General features: G+C 43.9%; 1 protein-coding gene across 2 annotated transcripts in view; it reads left to right on the top strand.

The window, feature by feature from the left end:
* Window positions 1-19986, top strand: part of dusp10 (dual specificity phosphatase 10) — a 67890-nt gene that overhangs the window by 41451 nt on the left and 6453 nt on the right. For both annotated transcript variants that reach the window (XM_085981297.1, XM_085981298.1), the window contains one exon: window positions 16902-17270. In XM_085981297.1, coding sequence (XP_085837423.1) covers window positions 16902-17270 — 369 coding nt within the window. The remainder of the gene's footprint in view (window positions 1-16901; window positions 17271-19986) is intronic.

Below are 19986 nucleotides of genomic sequence, written 5' to 3'. Positions count from 1 at the left end.
AACAACAATTCGAACTCTACATTGCTGCCATCGGGTTCGGTACGAAGCCGGACGCAAGGAAAATTGCGTTACTGCTCACGGTTGCAGGCCCACAGGCGATAGAGGTATTTAATACATTTGTATTTGATCAAGAGGAGGACAGAGAAAAGATGGACAATGTGCTGAAGAAGTTTGATACACATTGTTCTCCCAAAAATAACGAGACCTATGAGAGGTACGTGTTCCGTTCACGGACACAGCAGCAAAATGAGACTTTTGATAGCTTTGTGACAGATCTGAAACTGAAAGCACAGACATGTAATTTCTCTGCACTGAAATCATCCATGATTCATGACCAGATTGTGTTTGGTATTCATGATAAAAAGGTCAGGGAATGTCTGTTGAGAGAAACCGAACTAACATTGGAGAATGCTGTGAAAATATGCCATGCCAGTGAGCTAGCTCAACAGCACGCAAAGACTTTCAGTGAAATTAATAATAATGCGACTGTAATGAGTGACTGTGCTGCTGTTGGTGCTGTGTCCTACAATGGGAAGAAACTTGGGCAGAACAGAAATGCAAAGCAATCGGAGGATGGAATTTTTAATTGTAAACGCTGTGGTTACCAGCACCAGTCAAGACAATTCCCAGCATTTGGGAAAATGTGCACAAAATGTAATGGAAAGAATCACTTTGCCAAACAATGCTTTTCAAAAGTAAAAACAAAGAAAGGGCAACAAGTCAATGTGATTGAGGACACTGATTTAAGTGAGACATTTTTTGTAGGAATGGTGTCATGTGACAATATCGAAAAGGATACAGAAAATGTATAGCCCTCAGGAATGGACAATGCTGAACATAAAGTTAATGCAGTAAAAGAGGACAAATGGATGATGCCACTGCAGGTAAATGGAGCATTAGTTACATTGAAACTAGGCACTGGGGCAAAAGCAAACTTAATCAGTATGAGTGACATTAAAAATATGAAAGAAAAGCCTAAAATACAGAAAAAGTCAGTACTACTGAAGAACTATAATGGACAGAAAATAGATAGCTTAGGTGTATGCAGGCTTAAAGTGACAGTCAAAGACAATGTGCATCATCTCATGTTTTCTGTTGTGACTGAAGGACTTGATTCACTACTAGGTGACAAAGCTTGTGAGGACTTAGAACTGGTCAAGAGAGTCTACCGTATAAACTGTGCCATAAGCAGACCAGATGACTCAGTGGATTCTGTAGTGAGTAATTTCCAGGATGTGTTCAAAGGATTTGGAGTTCTACCATTCACTTACAAGATCCAGCTAAAGGAGGATGCTCAGCCAGTGGTACATACTCAACAGAGAGTTCCAGCACCCCTGCGTGACGGGTTCAAGAAAGAACTGGACAGAATGACCACACTAGGAGTCATCAGGAAAGTCGAAGAGCCAACAGACTGGGTTAACTCCATGGTATGTGTGAAGAAAAAGAACAATGATCTAAGAGTATGCATGGATCCAAAGGACTTAGATGCAAACATAAAACGTGAACACTACCAGATTCCCAAGCGAGAAGAAATCACCAGTGAAATGTCAGGTGCCAGATACTTCACAAAGCTCGATGCCTCACAAGGATTTTGGCAACTAAAACTGGATGAACAGAGCACCAAATACTGTACCTTCAACACACCATTTGGCAGGTATTGTTTCCTCAGAATGCCTTTCGGGATAATATCTGCATCTGAAATCTTTCATAGAGCGATGGAACACATAATTGAAGGTCTGGAAGGAGTTCGGGTCTATGTTGATGACATCATCATCTGCGGCTCCACACTGAAAGAACACAATGAGAGACTGACTAAACTGCTACAGAGCATACGCTGGAATGGACTGAAGCTCAACAAAGCCAAGTGTCAGTTTGGCGTCCAGGAAGTCACTTTCCTAGGAGATAATCTATCTGGTAAAGGAATAGAGCCAGATATGGAAAAAGTAAACGCCATACTCAACATGCCCCGACCCACTGACAAAAAAGGAGTGCTATGCATCATGGGGATGATAAACTTCATTGGAAAGTTCATTCCTAACTTGTCAGCCAAGACAGCCTGTCTGCAAGACCTGCTATATAAAACAAATGAGTTTGCATGGACAGAAAGACATGAACAAGAGTGGATGAACCTCAAATCAGTGCTGACAACCACACCTGTACTCACCTTCTTTGACCCAACAAAGAGAATCAAAGTGTCAACGGATGCATCAAAAGATGGCCTAGGCGCGGTCTTGCTACAAGCAGAGGGTGAAGATTGGAAGCCTGTTGCCTATGCCTCCAGGTCTATGACTGATTCTGAGTGTCGATATGCCCAGATTGAAAAGGAATGTCTAGGCTTGGTAGTTGGACTAGAAAAGTTCCATGGCTACATATATGGACTTCCCACCTTCACAGTTGAGACAGACCACTGCCCACTGGTTGCCTTCATAAAAAGAAATCTGAATGAGATGTCTCCAAGGATTCAAGACTCATGATGAAGCTGCAAAGATATGACTTTGAACTGATCTTCACACCAGGCAAACACATAGGCCTAGAAATTCGGTATAGCCACGTTTGGGGCGCTACAGCCGGGCGGCCGCTAAAGTTTGCGCCCGGCGCAACTTCGCGACACCTTCGCTGATATTCAGTGGCATCGCCCCAAGAGGTTGCTGCTGCGCTAAAACAGGCGATGCACGACTATCATTAGGCACTAAGCCGGCGGCCCGGGGCGATACCCCCGAGGGCGGGCGCAGCGCAGGTTCGGCGAGTTGCTGATTGACGGCAGACACGCTGGCGCCGGTGAGCTCTTAAAGGGGGAGGGTGGATTTGTTTGCCTGCCACGCCCTGCACACTGCAGCCCTGAAGCAAGGCCTGACCACTGCTGCTTGATCTGTACAACGCCCAGGACTATGGAGAAGGCCAACATTTGCACCCATTGCAGCCCCCATTATATGTTTCCAATCAATGCTATGGCTCTGCAGTTAAAGACAAGTGCAAAGCTGTGGCCTGAAGCCACAAGTACCTGTGCGAGTGTTGAGCCAAACCAGAAAGCTCTCTACCTTTGTCTCTCTGCAAAGATCCGTCTCTCACAAAGAAGGAGTGTTGCAAAATGGCTGCCATTTCTACTGCAGGAGGAGTGCCCTTTAATTTGCGCCCCCCTCGCCCCGCAGCGACTGGGAACCGTTCCCCTCTACCAGTCGCTAGGGGCGCCAGGCGCACAATAGGCCGGCGCCACTGAATTTCCGGTTTGGGGCGCACAAAGGGCGTTGCACGATGAAATGACGTCAGGATCTGCGCGCGCAGCTGAGCGCGCGCAAAGGCTTTGCACCGCCGCTAAATCTTTACTGAAGTTGGGGAGAGGCGCAGATCGCGCTGCGCCCGGCCGCTAGCCGCCTAGCGCCCCACATCTGTGATCCGTGATCTCCTCCTCCTAAGGCGCTAGCGGCTGGCGCAAACAACTGAATTTCTAGGCCATAGTGTTAGCAGATGCACTATTCCGAGCACCCACAATGAGTCATGTGAGCTCTACTGAAGAAGACGTGGATGTTCATGTGAGTATGGTCACTGCTGCGCTGCCCGTGTCAGACACAAAATCAAAGCAAATAGCAGAAGAAACAGTAAAAGATACAGTGTTACAAACAGTAATAGAGAACATTCTTCATGGTTGGCCAAAAGGTTCCTGTCCAAAGTACTTTCACATAAGGTCAGAGTTGAGTGTCGCAAGTGGACTATTACTAAAACAGAACAGAATAGTCATTCCACAGGCTCTACGTCGAGACATGCTCAAAAGGATTCATGAGGGACACCTCGGAATTGAAAAATGCAAAAGGAGAGCAAGAGACACTGTTTATTGGCCTGGCATAAGTAAGGACATTGAGAACATGATAGGCAAATGTGAGACATGTCAGAAACACCAAAACAAACAAGCAAAGGAACCAATGATAGTAGCTGACATACCAACAGCACCATGGCAAAAGGTTGGTATGGACTTTTTTCATTTGAATGGTAAAGACTATCTATTAGTGATTGACTACTATTCTAACTATCCTGAGATGGCGCTGCTCTCAAGCACATCAGCAAGCAGTGTCATAATGCATGTTAAATCCATCTTCGCCAGACATGGGATTCCCAGGATTGCCGTTAGCGACAATTGTCCGTGCTTCAACTGTAAGGAGTGGCAACAGTTTGCAGCACATTATGACTTTCAACACATCACATCCAGTCCTCTGTATGCTCAGTCGAATGGTAAGGCAGAGAAAGATGTTCAAGTTCTCAAAGAGCTACTGAAGAAAGCAACAGAAAGCAAGTCTGATCCTTATCTCGCCCTGCTGAGCCTCCCCTTTAGACTGTGGTTCTTCACCTGCTGAACTCCTAATGGGTCGCAAGTTGTGCACCACGCTACCCTGCTGTGCAAAAGAAAAGCAGAGTAAGGAACTAAGACAGAGACTTCAACTGTTAAAGCTGAAACAGAAATCACACTATGACAAGTCATCCAAAACTCTGAAACCATTGACAAGGGATGATGTCAGGATTGAGGATCCAGATGCATGGAACAGGAAAGCTACAGTTCTTGAGGTAGGACCAAGGTCATACACTGTTAGAACTGAGGAAGGACAGATTCTCAGGAGAAACCGCCGTTCCCTCCTGAAAACACAAGAAACTATCCAAGAGCAAATCGATGACAATGCCGCAACTGAATCTTGTCACTCACCACCAGAACAATCTAACACAAACACACATACAGGCTCTCATGCAAACACATCAGACTTACCTGTGCTGAGAAGATCCACACGTGAAGTAAAAAAGCCTGATAGACTTAATCTTTGAGTACAAAGAAAACTATAATAAAAAAAATGAAAAGCTTAGAGTTCATAAAGTAAAGCTTTGAAAATGTGTTGACTGTTGTGAAGATGTTTATGTCGCTATGTAAAAAAAAAACAAGTTCATTCGAAGGTTTATAGAGCACTAACAAAAGTGTTACTGATATCATCGTTATCATTGTTCTTGAAAGTTGATTGATATTGATTTTGTTTAACCTCAAAGGAAGGGGGATGTAATGATCAGTAACATGTCATTCTAGAATGGTACACTAGGTGGAGCCGTATGTTTAGTAGTGGGCTACCCACAAGGCAGTAGTCAAGATGGATGCCTGTACACTAGTCCACATGGCTGAATAAATGACTAGCTCAAGCTAGCTGTTCATAATGAAAACGTCTATTTATTTATGAACATAACAGTATCCACAACTAAAAATAGTGTCATTACAAATTGACCTTTCACTTTGGTCCTTGTGCCATATTGCAAGATAGAGAAAAGTGTTCTGGGTAAGTAAGCTCCTTGGATGTTTCTCAGTAGGCTGCAGGTTTCACATTTTAAGGGACTGAGTTTTCCAGACATCCTGCAGAACTTTTACTTTCAAAAGTTCTACTCAGTTGGAAGGAAGTGATTAGTGCTGTCCCACAAGGATCTGTGCTGGGGCCTCAACTATTCACTATATTTATTAATGACTTAGATAACACGATAAAGAGCCATATATCCAAGTTTGCCAATGACGCAAAGATTCGTGGTCCAGTAAGTAGTGTAGATGGGAGAAAAATATTACAAAGAGACATTGGTGGTTTATGTGAGTGGGCGAAACTGTGGCAGATGAATTTCAATGCAAGTAATTGTGAGTTCATCCATTTTGGACCAAAGAAGGATCGATCCAAGTATTATTTAAATAGTGAAAAGCTAGAAAACAGAGGAGGTCCAAAGAGATTTAAGGGTTCAGGTACACAGATCACTAAAATGTAGTAATCAGGTACAAAAAATAATCAAAAAGGCAAATAATGGAATGTTAGCTTTTATAACTACAAGGCTAGAATATAAAAGGGAGGAAGTTTTGGTCCAGCTATACAAAGTCCTGGTTGGACCATATCTGGAGTACTGTGTACAGTTCTGGTCACTGCACCTTAAAGATGTATTGGCCTTGGAAGGAGTGCAGTCCCGAATCACCAGAATGTTGCCAGGGCTCCAAGGGTTACATTATGAGGAGAGTTTACATAAACTAGGCTTGTACGCTCTGGAATATAGAAGGTTAAGGGGTGATTTGATTGATGTTTTTTAGGATTTCGAAAGGAATTGTTAAGGTAGATCAAGAGAAACTTTTTCCGCTGTTGGGGGAGTCTAGGACAAGGGGACATAATCTTAAAACCAGAGCCAGGTCATTCAGGAGAGAAGTTGGGAAACACTTCTTCACGCAAAGGGTATAGAAGTGTGGAACTCTCTCCCATGAAAGATGCTAGCTCAATTAATAAGTTTAAATCCGAGATCGATAGATTTTTGCAAGACAAGGATATAAAAGGATATGGAGCCAAGTCAGATGGATAGAGATAAGATGCAGATCAGCCATGATCACATTGAATGGCGGTACAGGCTCAAGGGTCTGAATGGCCTACTCCTGTTCCTATGTTCAGTCTTTCCTCCTTCCTACAATCTGAACTTTAAAGCCCAAGTTTAGCATCACCTAACCATTACTTCTTGATTATTTCATTTTTATTCTATTTCTTTGTGGGGAGGGAGAGATCATGGAGGGGTCTGAAGATCGCAAGGGGGGTTGGCTGATCGTGGGTGGGAGAGAATGCAGTGGAAGACCACCAACCTTTGTGTCATTGGCAAACTTGGATATATGGTTCTCTGTTGTGTTATCCAAGTCACTAATTAATATAGTGAATGGTTGAGGGGCTGGGGGGAAGCACCCCTTCCCCTCCTGGCCCACAACTGGTGCTGAAAAACCACATACCTGCTGGATCTGGCAACTCCCGCCTCCCTTTAGCTGCCGGGTTTCCCGAGCCCTGGGAAACCCGACCTGCAGCCATTAAATTCAAATCTGAGGAACTGAACCTCATTTAGATATTATAATTATGGACTCACCTCTCCAGTGCGGATTACTCGGACGCCCACAAACCCACCACGGTTAAGTTGGAAGTAGGCGCGCTCATGGCGATTTGGGGTCGGGTTTCACATTTTTACTGCTTTAACCCCCCCCCCCCAATCCTCTCCTGTCCATCATGGGGTTTCAAATTTCCCCCACTGTATTCGTATCCTCAATCATGTATAAGAGCAATCATTTAAAAACAGTTGTTAAGTGATACTGAATTGTAGAAAGGGGTGATACATAGATACATAGAGATAGGAACAGGAGTAGGCCATTCGGCCCTTCGAGCCTGCTCCGCCATTCAATGAGATCATGGCTGATCTTTGTCTGAGATCATAGCTGATCTTACCAGTTCAGTACCCCGTCCCCGCCTTTTCTCCGTAACCCTTAATCCCCTTAGCCTTCAGAAATATATCCAATTCTCTCTTGAAAATATTTATTGAATTAGCCTTCACAGCCCTCTGTGGCAGGGAATTCCACAGGCTCACCACTCTTTGAGTGAAGAAATTCTTCCTCATCTCTGTTTTAAATGATTTGCCCGCTATTTTTAGACTGTGGCCCCTGGTTCTGTGCTCCACGGCCATTGGAAACATTCTCTCTGAATTCAGCCTGTCCAGGCCTGCCATAATTTTATATGTTTCGATGAGATCCCCTCTCAATCTTCTAAACTCCAGTGAGTACAAGCCCAAACTATTTAATCTCTCTTCGTAGGTCATTCCCGCCATTCCAGGTATCAGCCTGGTGAATCGCCGTTGCACTCTTTCCATGGCAAGAACATCCTTCCGCAGATGGGGCGACCAAAACTGTACACAATACTCCAGATGCGGTCTCACCAGCACCTTGTACAGCTGTAGTAAGGTATCCCTATTCCTATACTCGAACCCCCTTGATATGAAGGCCAACATACCATTTGCCTTCTTAATCGCCTGTTGCACCTGCATGCTCTCCTTCAGTGACTGGTGCACAAGAACACCCAGGTCCCTCTGCACTTCCCCATCTCCCAATCTATTGCCATTTAGATAATAATCTACCCTCCTGTTTTTACCCCCAAAGTGGATAACCTCGCATTTATCCACATTATAGTGCATCTGCCACGTATCCGCCCATTCCCCCAACCTGTCCAAATCGCACTGTAGCCTCCTGACATCCTCATCAGAGCCCACCCCTCCTCCTAGTTTAGTGTCGTCAGCGAATTTGGAAATATTGCATCCAATTCCCTGATCCAGATCATTTATATATATTGTGAACAGCTGGGGTCCCAGGACAGATCCTTGCGGCACCCCGCTGGTCACTGCCTGCCACTCCGAAAACGAGCCGTTTATTCCAACTCTCTGTTTTCTATCCGCCAGCCAGTTCTCTATCCACGTTAATACTTTGCCCCCAATCCCATGAGCCTTAATTTTGCATGATAATCTTTTGTGTGGAACCTTATCGAAGGCTTTCTGGAAGTCAAGGTACAGCACATCCACTGGCTCTCCCCCATCTATTTTACCAGTTACTTCCTCAAAAAATTCCAGCAGATTAGTCAAACACGATTTACCCTTTGTAAATCCATGTTGACTCTGTCCGATCCTTTCCCCATTTGTCAAGTGCTCCGCTATTTTATCCTTAATAATGGACTCTAGCATTTTGCCCACAACCGATGTAAGGCTTACTGGTCTATAATTCCCTGCTTTCTCTCTACCCCCCTTTTTAAATATTGGGGTAACATTAGCTACCCTCCAATCCACGGGTACTGTTCCCGAGTCAATGGAGTTCCGGAAGATGATCCTTAGAGCATCTGCTATCTCCAGGGCCACCTCCTTAAGTACCCTAGGATGTAGTTTATCAGGCCCCGGGGATTTGTCGGCCTTCAGTCCCCTCAACTTACCCAACACCATATCCCTAGAGATACTAATTTCTGTCAGCTCCTCCCTCTCATTAGTCCCTATGTTTGCCGATATTCCTGGGAGGTTATTTGTGTCCTCCTTTGTGAATACAGAACCAAAGTATGAGTTTAATTGGTCTGCCATTTCCTTATTCTCCATTATATATTCTCCCGAATCGGACTGCAAGGGACCGACTTGGGATTTTACCAGTCTTTTCCTCCTGATATACCGATAAAAGCTTTTGCAGTCTGTCTTTATGTTTGCTGCAAGTTTACTTTCGTATTCTATTTTCCCCTTCCTGATTAATCCCTTTGTCCTCTTTTGCTGTATCCTGTACTGCCCCCAATCTTCCGGTCTGGTGCTTTTTTTTGCCAGTTGATATGCCCTTTTTTTTTATTTTATGCTGTCCCTAATTTCCCTCGTTATCCACGGTTGAGTCACCTTTTTAGGTTTATTTTTATGCCAAACCGGTATAAACATGTTCTGGAATTCTTCCATTCTATCTTTGAATGCTTGCCATTGTCTATCCACTGTCAATCCCCCCAGAAACACCACCCAATCAATCTTACCCAATTCCCGTCTCATACCCTCGTAATTCCCTTTATTTAAGTTCTGGACCTTAGTCTCTGATTCAATTTCCTCACTCTCCATCTCGACTGAGAGCTCGATCATATTATGATCGCTCTGACCCAAGGGGCCTCGTACAAGAAGATTGCTGATAAGTCCCTTCTCATTGCACAATACCCAGTCTAAAATGGCCTGATCTCGAGTCGGCTCCTCGACATATTGGTCCAGATAACCGTCCCGAAAACATTCCAGGAATTCCTCCTCCTCAGAATTTTTACTAATTTGGGTAGTCCAATCAATATGTAAATTAAAGTCACCCATGATGACAGCTGTGCTCTTATCGCACGCTTCTCTAATTTCCCTTTTTATGCCTTCCCTCACCTCCATTTTACTATTTGGAGGCCTATATATCACACCCACTAACGTTTTCCTCCCCTTGCTATTTCTCATTTCTACCCATACAGATTCCGTTTCATCCAAGTTAATATCCTTCCTTTCCATTGCATTAATCCCCTCCTTTACCAGCAATGCTACCCCACCTCCCCTACCTTTTTGCCGATCCTTCCTAAATATTGTATATCCCTGGATGTTAAGTTCCCAGCCTTGCCCACCCTGCAGCCACGTTTCTGTAATCCCAATCAAATCATACTTGTTTACCTCTATTTCCACAACTAATTCATCCACCTTGTTCCTAATGCTTCTAGCATTAAGATACAAAGCCTTCAGGCTTGCTTTTTTCACACTCTCATTATGAATTAGTTTGGCCCTTTGTGTTTCTCTCCTTTGCTTGTTGCTTCTCACCTTTCTACCATCTATTTCTGACTTCATATGATTTCCCTCTTTTCCACTACCTAGGTTCCCATCCCCCTGCCAAATTAGTTTAAATCCTCCCGAACCGCCCTAGAAAATATTACCCCGAGGACATCGGCTCCCTCACAGTTCAGGTGTAGACCGTCCCCTTGGTACAGGTCACTCCTCCCCAAGAACTGGTTCCAATGCCTCAGGAATTTAAATCCCTCTCCCATGCACCACTGCTCAAGCCACGTATTTAGCTTATCTATCTTACTCTCTCTAAACTTATTAGCTCGTGGCACTGGTAGCAATCCAGAGATTACTACCTTTGAGGTCCTACTTTTCAATTTAGCTCCTAACTCCCTAAATTCAGCTTGTAGGACCTCCTCCCTCTTTTTACCTACATCGTTGGTACCTACATGTACCACGACAACTGGCTGATCCCCCTCCCCCTTCAGAATGCTCTGCACCCGCTCCGAGACATCCTTGACCCTTGCACCAGGGAGGCAACATACCATCTTGGAGTCTCGGTCTCGGCCACAGAAACTCCTATCTATCCCCCTTACAATTGAATCCCCTATCACTATAGCCCTATCCCTCTTTTTTCCGCCCTTCTGTGCAGCAGAGCCAGTCATGGTGCCCTGAACCTGGCTGCTGGTGCCTTCCCCTGATAAGTCATCTCCCCCAACAGTACCCAAAACGGTAAACCTGTTTTGGAGGGAGATGACCGCAGGCGACTCCTGCACTACCTTCCTGCCTTTACCCTGCCTTTTGGTCACCCATTTACTGTCTGAGCTAGCCTTTACCTGCGGTGTGACCAACTCACTGAATGTGCTATCCACAAGATCCTCAGCATCGCGTATGCTCCAGAGTGAGTCCATTCGCAGCTCCAGCGCCGCCATGCGGTCCGCTAGGAGCTGCAGCTGGACACACTTCCTGCACACATAGTTGTCAGGGACAGTGTCCCTGATTTCCCACATGGCACAGGAGGAGCATGGCACGGGTCCGAGCTGCCCTTCCATGACTTAACCCTTACAATACCCTTTTATTTACTACGATTTAACTTAATTATTGAATTCTACTTAGAATAAGTTTGTGAAAGTACTCACCAACCAGTCACCTACCTGTTTTCTGGTGTTGTATTTTCACTGCCGCCTCCTGTCCTGGAACCTTTTCCACCTAGGTTAGGCTCCTGAAATAAAATAAATTGAACCTACCTTTTCAACTTCCCCTAACCCCTAAAAGGTTAGAGGAGGTGGAAGGGTGGGAGACACTACACTGTAGTGTTTCGGGTTTAGCAACAGCTCCACCTATATAGGGGTTACTGGCCTCCTGCTCTCCTGATTGCACCAGCTGTGAAAGAAAAAGCCCGCGAAAGGTGAGCTTTTAAACTCTCCCGCCTCGGGCTGCTTCCGCGCAGGTCCGCTGCTCCTCCGGTCTCGGGGCTGTGGGCCTCGGTGCCTCTGACTGCTCCCTCTCAAGCCTTTAAGCTCTCCCGCCTCGGGCTGCTTCCGCGCAGGTCCGCTGCTCCTCCGGTCTCGGGGCTGTGGGCCTCGGTGCCTCTGACTGCTCCCTCTCAAGCCTTTAAGCTCTCCCGCCTCGGGCTGCTTCCGCGCAGGTCCGCTGCTCCTCCGGTCTCGGGGCTGTGGGCCTCGGTGATGAGACACAAAAGCTGAAGAATCCTTTCTTTTACTAGAGGTAAGATTGCAATTGATAGATTTTTTGTTAGGTAAGGGTATCAAGGGATATGGATCAAAGGTGGGTAAATGGAGTTGAGGTAAAGATCAGCCATGATGTAATTGAATGTGGAACACACTCGAGGGGCTGAATGGCCTACTCCTGTTCCTATGATTCATTTATGTTAATTCCTTAATATTCCTACTGAAAATGTTTGGTGAACTATCATTTTCTCTTGTTGGCTTTTTACCTTTTACACTTTTGTTTCATTATGTGATTTAATTTTGTATGACTAATTGAAAAATGAAGGTGAATGACTCAGAAGACCAGCAAGGTTGAAAAGAAAAGTAAAGCACGACGTAGTATTTAGATGAGGTTAAGTTTGGGAGGAAGAAAGACTGAGGGAAAAATTCGGTTGATTTGCGCCTCCTGTTAGCGCCCTAAGAGGGCGCTAATGGGGCGCAAAGCAACTAGCACTTGGGCCCTGCGCCATCAACGCCTCCCGCGAAATTCAGTGGGATGTGGTAACCATTAGCGCCCCCTGGCACTGCAACTCCGGCGATGACATCATCGCCGTGCGCAGCGCCCCGCTCGCGCACCAGCCGCGATCTTCAGTAGCCCCCCTGACTTACCGCCAGACGCTATGTCCGACAGGGTCAGGGGGGCCTACCTGTGGCCGGGGCGGCGCAAATTAAAGGGGAGGTGCTGGGTGGCCATTTTTGTTGCTGGCCGCCTGCCAGCACCTGCTCCCGGTGCTGTCCCCGGCCTTCTGTGCAGCCCCCCCACGGGGTGCCGGCTGCACTCCGTGAGCCTGGCGCTTCTCTTGAGTGCTGGGCTCTTTTGGCGGCACTCCGAACCCTGGTGGCCCAGCTGGGCCCCGGGTCGCACTGCACTAGGCCCCTTCCCTTTAATAAGGGGAGGCAGGCCTGCAGTACCACAGCGTGACGTGCTGCAGCGCATGGCACCTCGGCACGTAGCACCGTGATATTCACTTGCAGCGCCCCAAGAGAGAGACGGGGCGCTTCCAGTAGTGCCCCGCCTCCCTCCTGGGGCGCTACCAGTGAATTTTGGGCGTGGGGGCGCTATTTATTTCGGGGCGCTAAAAGTAGTGCCCCGGCAAAGTTAGTGCCCCAAAAGGGGCGCAACCCAAATTTTCACCGGAGTTTTAAAATCCATATATTGAACTAGTATGTGGCTGGGTGATAACTGGACTCCAATCTCTTTTAATCATTTTGTAAACAGGACTACATGTAATAGTTTACCTACTGAACACTTTCACTGTTAATTAGTTAAATCATTAACTCTTTCTTAAATCCATTCGTGAATGTTAACCCTCTTGGAAATGTAGCTGTAAAAAGAAAAAAAACTTGAAGCTAGCGAATTTATATAAAATTCCCTGAAAATGCAGGTAGATAAAGCCATTTAAAAGGTCAACAACATTTTGGGCTTTATAAATCCTAGTAAAGTGACAATAAATTTGTACAAACCATTAGTTAGGCCACAGTTAGAGACATGTGTGCAGTTTTGGGTGCCCCATTATAGAAAGGATATTAAAGCCATAGAGAGCATATAGTGTAAATTTACCAGGATGATGCCAACAATGGAAAACTATAGATATGAAGAGAGACATGAGATATTGGGACTATTTCCACTGGAGCAGAGAAGATAAGAGGAGATTTAGTTGAGGTTTTTCAAATTTTGAAGGGCTTCGCTCGAGTGAATAGGGAAAGACTGTTTTCTCTGGTGGGGAGTAGGTGACAAAATTGTCACTAAGAGAGTGAGGAGAGAGGTTAACAATAACAAGCATTTGGGTTTATATACTGCATTTAGTATAGAAAGTGCTTCATCGAGGCAAAACAAAAATGTATGCTGAGCCAAAGAGAGATTAGGAGGACTGACCAAAAGCTTGGTCAAAGAGGTTGCATAAAAAGAGTATAACTCAGAATCTCTAGGATGCTGCCTGGTATGAGAAAATACAAATATGAAGAAAGGTGAAAAATTAGAACAGAGGAGATTATAGGGTGATTTGATAGAGCTGTTTAAAATTATGAAGGGATAGGACAGAGCAGAGAGAAACAGACTGGGGTGCACAAGAAACCAAAGTCAGAGGAATGGAGAATTCGAGGGGGTTGTAGCACTGGAAGAGGTTACAGAGTTAGAGAGGGGTGAATCATGGAGGGATTTAAACAAATGGATGAGAATTTTAAAATTGAGGCAGGGAGACCAGCAGCTATTGTAGGTCAGTGAGGATGGGTGAGATGGGCAAGCAGGACTAGGTCTGGGATAGTGCGAGCTGATAACATCGCAGTGAGGGAAACATCTGGGACCTGTGTGAACAGAGCAAGCTACTACGTATCCCCTTAACCAATCAAACCGAAGGATTGTGAAATTAACAGCGCATGACTTAAGAAGGAAGTGTAAATTAGAATGGGTGCATTCAATGTCAAATCAGGTAAAGAAAGAGAAATAAAAAGAGCGAAAGATAGATTGGAGTAAGAGAGAGAAAAAAGAGACAGAAAGGAAAAGTTAAAAGAAATAATTTTACATTTTACATTTAAAAAATCTCCAACAACAATTAAAACCTGAAAAAATTAGACTCCACGCTTGTAATAGTTAATTTTCAGTGCCAGAGAGGTTGACTGGCAGCAATTAACACTTATCACATTGTTAAGAGAGTACTTAGACTGAAATGGACAAGACTTAACTTTCAGTGGCGGGTTTATTTCGTATCTACGTGCAAATGCAGCAACGTCACATCATTCAATGCAATGAGGCAGACAGCGAGATGCCGTTTTTGCAAAGCTAATGGCAGAGCAGCACAACTCTTACAGGAACTTTTGAATATTTGAATTTAACCACACATCTGCCCCTCATCTGAAGTTGCTGTACCATTTACGCATAAATAACGGCGAGCACCATTAGCCTCACTGTTATTTTGACAGCAAATTATGGCACATTATTTTTAAATCTTATATGCATTTAAGCGTCATAATTCCTTTTCATCTGATTATCTATTCAACAAATGTCTTAATCACTAGAGTTCTTTACTTTGTGCCTTCACATACAACAAATATCTATTCATACTTTGTGTTCATAGTTTATGATATTCTGCAAAAATGTTCAGCAATGTGTGAAAACTGTGCTAGGATCCAGTTGGAAAACTCAATTGGCAACTTGCTTGAATTGAAGTATAATTTTACAACCACAGGAATGATCTGCATTTTGCAAAAACATACTACAGAAAAAGTCACATGTTTACTGTGGCTTCTAAGAGATTACTACAGGCTTTCACTGATAGTATCCAAGAAACCTAAAACCACAGAACCGACTGCCTTTCGATGTTCTGAAAGCAATACCTATGTTACAAGCAATGCCCGTGTTATACAACACATTTGGGAGCAGTATCCAGATGCTGTTTTCCTGACCTGCGGAGTTCTTCTAAATGAGGCCATTTCCAAGCGGCAATCCTGCACTAATACAAGGATTTGGCAGCTGCAATGTAACCTACATATTAGTACAGAAAGGGTTTGGGTTGAGTTACAGTAAAGTCACCCTAGGTGGATTTTATTCAATTTAGAAGTAAGAAGTGAATCAAACTGGAGTGTTGGTGGAGAATCTCAATGGTTACATCATGGTGCAGCATTTCATATTGTGCATCAAGGTGCGCAGGTGCAGAAATCTGTTGATTCCCACCCTTGATTAACTGGCTTAATCTTTGAAGATGTTATGCAGAATTGGAGCCCAGAACCAGCGTTGAACCAGCGTCAAAGTATAATGGCAGTATTAGGATCTTGACTGTGATTAAATAGCCAACAGCTATTGTAAGTTCTGGAAATGGGTTCCATTACCAGAACGTACAACAGCTCTCGGCTATTTATTCCCTGTCTGAGTTGTATTTGTATTGTATTTGAGTGTTGCCACAATACAAAAGACAGAAAGTAGTACGTTATTTCTTTGTAGAGTACTGCAGCAGGGATGTTGCCATATTACAGTGTATACAGCAATATGTGAGCCACTATGATTTGTTTTCTTTTTATATTAAGATAACCATAATGATCATAAAAATGCAACAGGAAAACTAACCCTCTGATCACAGTGGGCCAATTTTAACAGTTTGCGCAAAAAGAGGGCAGGAAATCAGCCGGCTCCTACACAGAGCTGGCTGACATTCCAGGCCTGACGGGAAGGCTGGAGGTGATCCCGAGGGAAGGTCGCGCAAAGGCCGGCAGGAGGCCTTCTCCTGACCCCTCAAAAATAAAAGGTGAAAATGGTTTTGGATTGTTTTTCCAGTAGCCTCCAGCGGTCACTTTAAGGGTCGCTGGTTAGGCCACTTAATGCTGTCACAAATGGGCGGAGCTTGCTCTGTGCCCATTTACCAGACAATTGGAAACGGGATCTTATATGTGTCATAGGACCCTGTTCTGTACATTAAAAGTGGCCTCCCATCTGAAACAGGAGGGTTCTCCCACTGCCCATCTAAAGACCCTTACCAAGATGGCAGTGGCTGGAACACCAGTGTAAACAGGGTGGTAAGTGTCCCGATGCCACTTTCAGGCCAATACTGCTCCATTCACACCCAGCGGCCACAGTTAAAATTGGCTCCAGTGCCTTTTTGTCCAGTGAAGAATCACAAGTTATTGGGGATTGGTTGTGAAACACTAAAAGTAAGAAAAAGAGATTAGTAGCAGCAGTTTATTTTTAAAGGAGTAAGACACAAAAGTCCATTCACAAAACTTGGTGAAATAATCGAGTAATAATAATGAAACACATATTTGCAGTTGGATAAATACTTGGAGCAGAGGAAGATAAGGATTATGGGGAGAGCGCGGGACAGTGGGATTAGTTCTGGATTGTTCCAGCAAAGATATGCTGAATAGTCTCCTTCTGTGCTATACACTCCTATGGCCTATGCATGGTATTGCAACAGAAGAATTACTAGATTTGTTTTACATTTGTCTTATTGTAAAATCATGACTGCCTGACCACCCTACTTGAGAGTAATGTGAATTATTTAGTTTAGCACAGTGCAGTTGGGGCACTGGGAATGTTCTGGAAATCTATGCCTGGCTAACTGTGTTCTAATTTTTTCTCTTTTTTTGAAGGTGGGCACAGCAGTTTCAAACAACACCACGAGAATCTTTGTGATCACTCCCTGCAGCTTCAGGAGTGCCCAGATGCAGGGGGAGCCTCCGCAATTCCAACACAGCTACCTCAGTCCATCCCCACCACCCCTGACATTGAAAATGCCGAGCTGACCCCCATCCTACCCTTCCTGTTTCTAGGAAATGAGCAGGATGCTCAGGATATAGAGAAAATGCAGCAGATGAATATCGGCTACATCATCAATGTAACTACCCACCTGCCTCTTTATCATTACGAAAAAGGTATCTTCCATTACAAACGGCTACCTGCCACCGATAGCAACAAACAGAATCTCAGGCAATACTTCGAAGAGGCCTTTGAATTCATTGGTAATTACTTTTTCAGTATCTACTGTTTTCCACCCTCTTTAAACTAAAGTATATTCTGTGGTTCTGTTGACAAAGAGCTTTTTATTATAACGTGCAGTTTATTACAGTCGGTGGTTTTGAAAGTTTTCAGCTCTTAAAATTAGACTTTAGTGCAACGTACTTTGCTGCCTAAGTAAGTTACAAGCCATCAGTATTCTGGGATTGTAGACTCACAGCCTGTAAATCTAGAGATTAAATGAACCAAAATGTAGTATAAATGTGACACTAGGTCAAAAATCCAATTACAGCAAATCTGGAATTCCTGCCCCTGCCCCCTGCCAATTTTCAAAAAAAATTTAAGTTGCATCTTTGGTTCTGCTTTTTTTTCTCTGACCTCTTAAATTGAAGGGAGCAGTTTACATAATTGTACAAGTTCCCTTTTGTAACCCGAATGGTTATAATTTCACATGTGGATAGATACGTTCTCTGGTCCAGTGTCGCCATTGCTCCCATATGTGGTCTGAGTGCCCTCCCTCTATGGGAATTGACTAACACTGACCTATATCCACTTGTGTGATCGTATATTCCAGACATAACAATAATATTCCCTTGTGATCTGGACTGGACTTGCATCTTTTGCAAATGTGCTTCACTTTCTCTGAAAGCAAACACTTGATGAGCGGAGGCCCGATACAAATCAACAAGCTGCTTTATTTCACAAGAAAGTCCTGATCGGACGCACTTACTTCAAACAGTACACCTTTTCTTTGCATAATGATATAAAATAAAGAACAAACTATGCTTCTCCACATCAGCGGGTCATTTTACTTAAACAAGATGCCGTCCAACCCTTCAGCATTTTCGGAGCGTGGCTAAAGCTTTCCGAGCTCTGTTTTAATGAATTGACTGCCAGAGCACGAGTCTTTGTTCACCTCTTTCGCATGTCGGCAGCAAATTGGAGCTTAGTTCCTGACCTTTCGACGAAAGGTCATCGATCTGAAACATTTCTCTGTTTCTGTCTCTCTCCACAGATGCTGCCTGACCTGCTGAGTATTTCCAGCATTTTCTGGTTTTATTTCAGTATTCCAGCATTGCAGTATTTTGCTTTTGTAATTCAAAAACTTTTTTTTACTAGGGCCAAGAGGAGCAGACGTGTTCCTCCAGGCCCCACAAGGAAAGTCTGGGCCTGTGCTGCCCTGGGCTCCCCCATTTCCCTCCTGCAAAATGACCCCAACCTCCCTGCTTTGACTTGCCTTGGTGCCGTTGAGCAGCCTGCGGGTTAGACGATTTTGACATGCCCAAAGCCAGCCAGATGCTGCTTGCTGCCCATTTTGTTTGTGCAGCTGGCTGGCACGATGTAAATGGGGCTCGGGACTGATGTCACCTGGACGGGTTTGATACTCGCCCCACCTCCCGCCCGCCCAAAACCCGCTCCCAGTTAAAATTTACCCCCAACATTTTTATCTTAAAATTTAAAAAAAAGTAATTTAGATAGAATTTCAATTCATTTTTGTGGGCTACACAAGTTAGGGTAGAATTTATGACACCTTGCCACACCTGATGGCATGTGAGGCATCTACCCAGTTGTATAATATATAATATATATTTGAAATTATTTTGAACTTGCTCTAATGCATGCTATTAATAAATTCCACTATCTGTTGAAAGACTGTATTGGATACTAAAATGTCTTTTTTTATAATTTTTCATTACTATGCTCCAGTGAAGTGTAGATATATTTAGAAGTGAGAATTGTAAAGAAAGCAAAATATTTACTACAGGAATGATTAGTTTTGCAGTTAGCCTGCAGCTATCATACCTTCTGTGGTGTTGCAGATCACATTTTCTACTCCAGATGGCCCAGAATTGGCTTCACCCTATTCTGTGAAGGATTTCAGCAGTGCTACATTTGCCATATTTAAGCTTGTTTTTACATTTTGGTGTATCAACAGTTGCAATGTTTTACAGCTCTTAAGTGCAGCTCAATTATTGTTAATAAAAATGAGTCATTTACGAGTTGCATATTTGGCAAGTGCCAGGGAAGCCCAATTGGAAAACCACTGTAGTGATAGAGTTAAGGAACTGATTAATATTCAGTCAGAGTCTCAAAAGATGGCCTGCAGATGCTCCACTCTGAATACAGAGTCCCACCTCCTTTAGGGATGGAATAATGCTCATCCTTCATCTATCTGTGCAAAATGACAGAAATCAAATAATGCCTTCATCAAGTTTAATAGGCCTAGTCTCTCAAGAATAATCATTAAATCCTTTAGTCGGGCTTTGATCCTGTAATACTCATGGATACTTATCAAGGGATTGTAGGTTGGTAGGGTTGTTTTGCAGGGCTTGCCTCAATCTTGCTGTGTATTAGAAAATATTCTTTATTCGTTTTTTCAAAATTTAATAGATGTTTTCCATTCAAATTAATTTAAAAAAATCAAACTTTCAAAGTCGTAAGATATTTCAGGGCATGGAAAAATCTTCTGAATTCCTTACTATTTCATTTATTTCATTGGGAAGCATTATAGAATAAAACCTGCACCTATGCATAGCTGTAGACTATCTGTATGGAGTTGCTGCAGAAACTCTTTAACAATGCAGCAGCAAGTGCATAAAATAATTACAAGCTCAATTGAAGTTTCTGGAAGTTCGTATTGCATAAAGCACCCTGAAGCACCGATCCAGAAGATTGCACCTTTTATAGTGTTTGTTGCATTTCCATTGCTTTTTATCAGCT

The sequence above is a fragment of the Somniosus microcephalus genome, chromosome 3 (genome assembly GCF_052327205.1).
Source record: "Somniosus microcephalus isolate GS21.2 chromosome 3, FLI_Smic_1.0, whole genome shotgun sequence".
NCBI lineage: Eukaryota > Metazoa > Chordata > Chondrichthyes > Squaliformes > Somniosidae > Somniosus > Somniosus microcephalus.
Note: the sequence above shows the minus strand (reverse complement) of the source record. Positions and strands in the feature narration are given on the sequence as shown.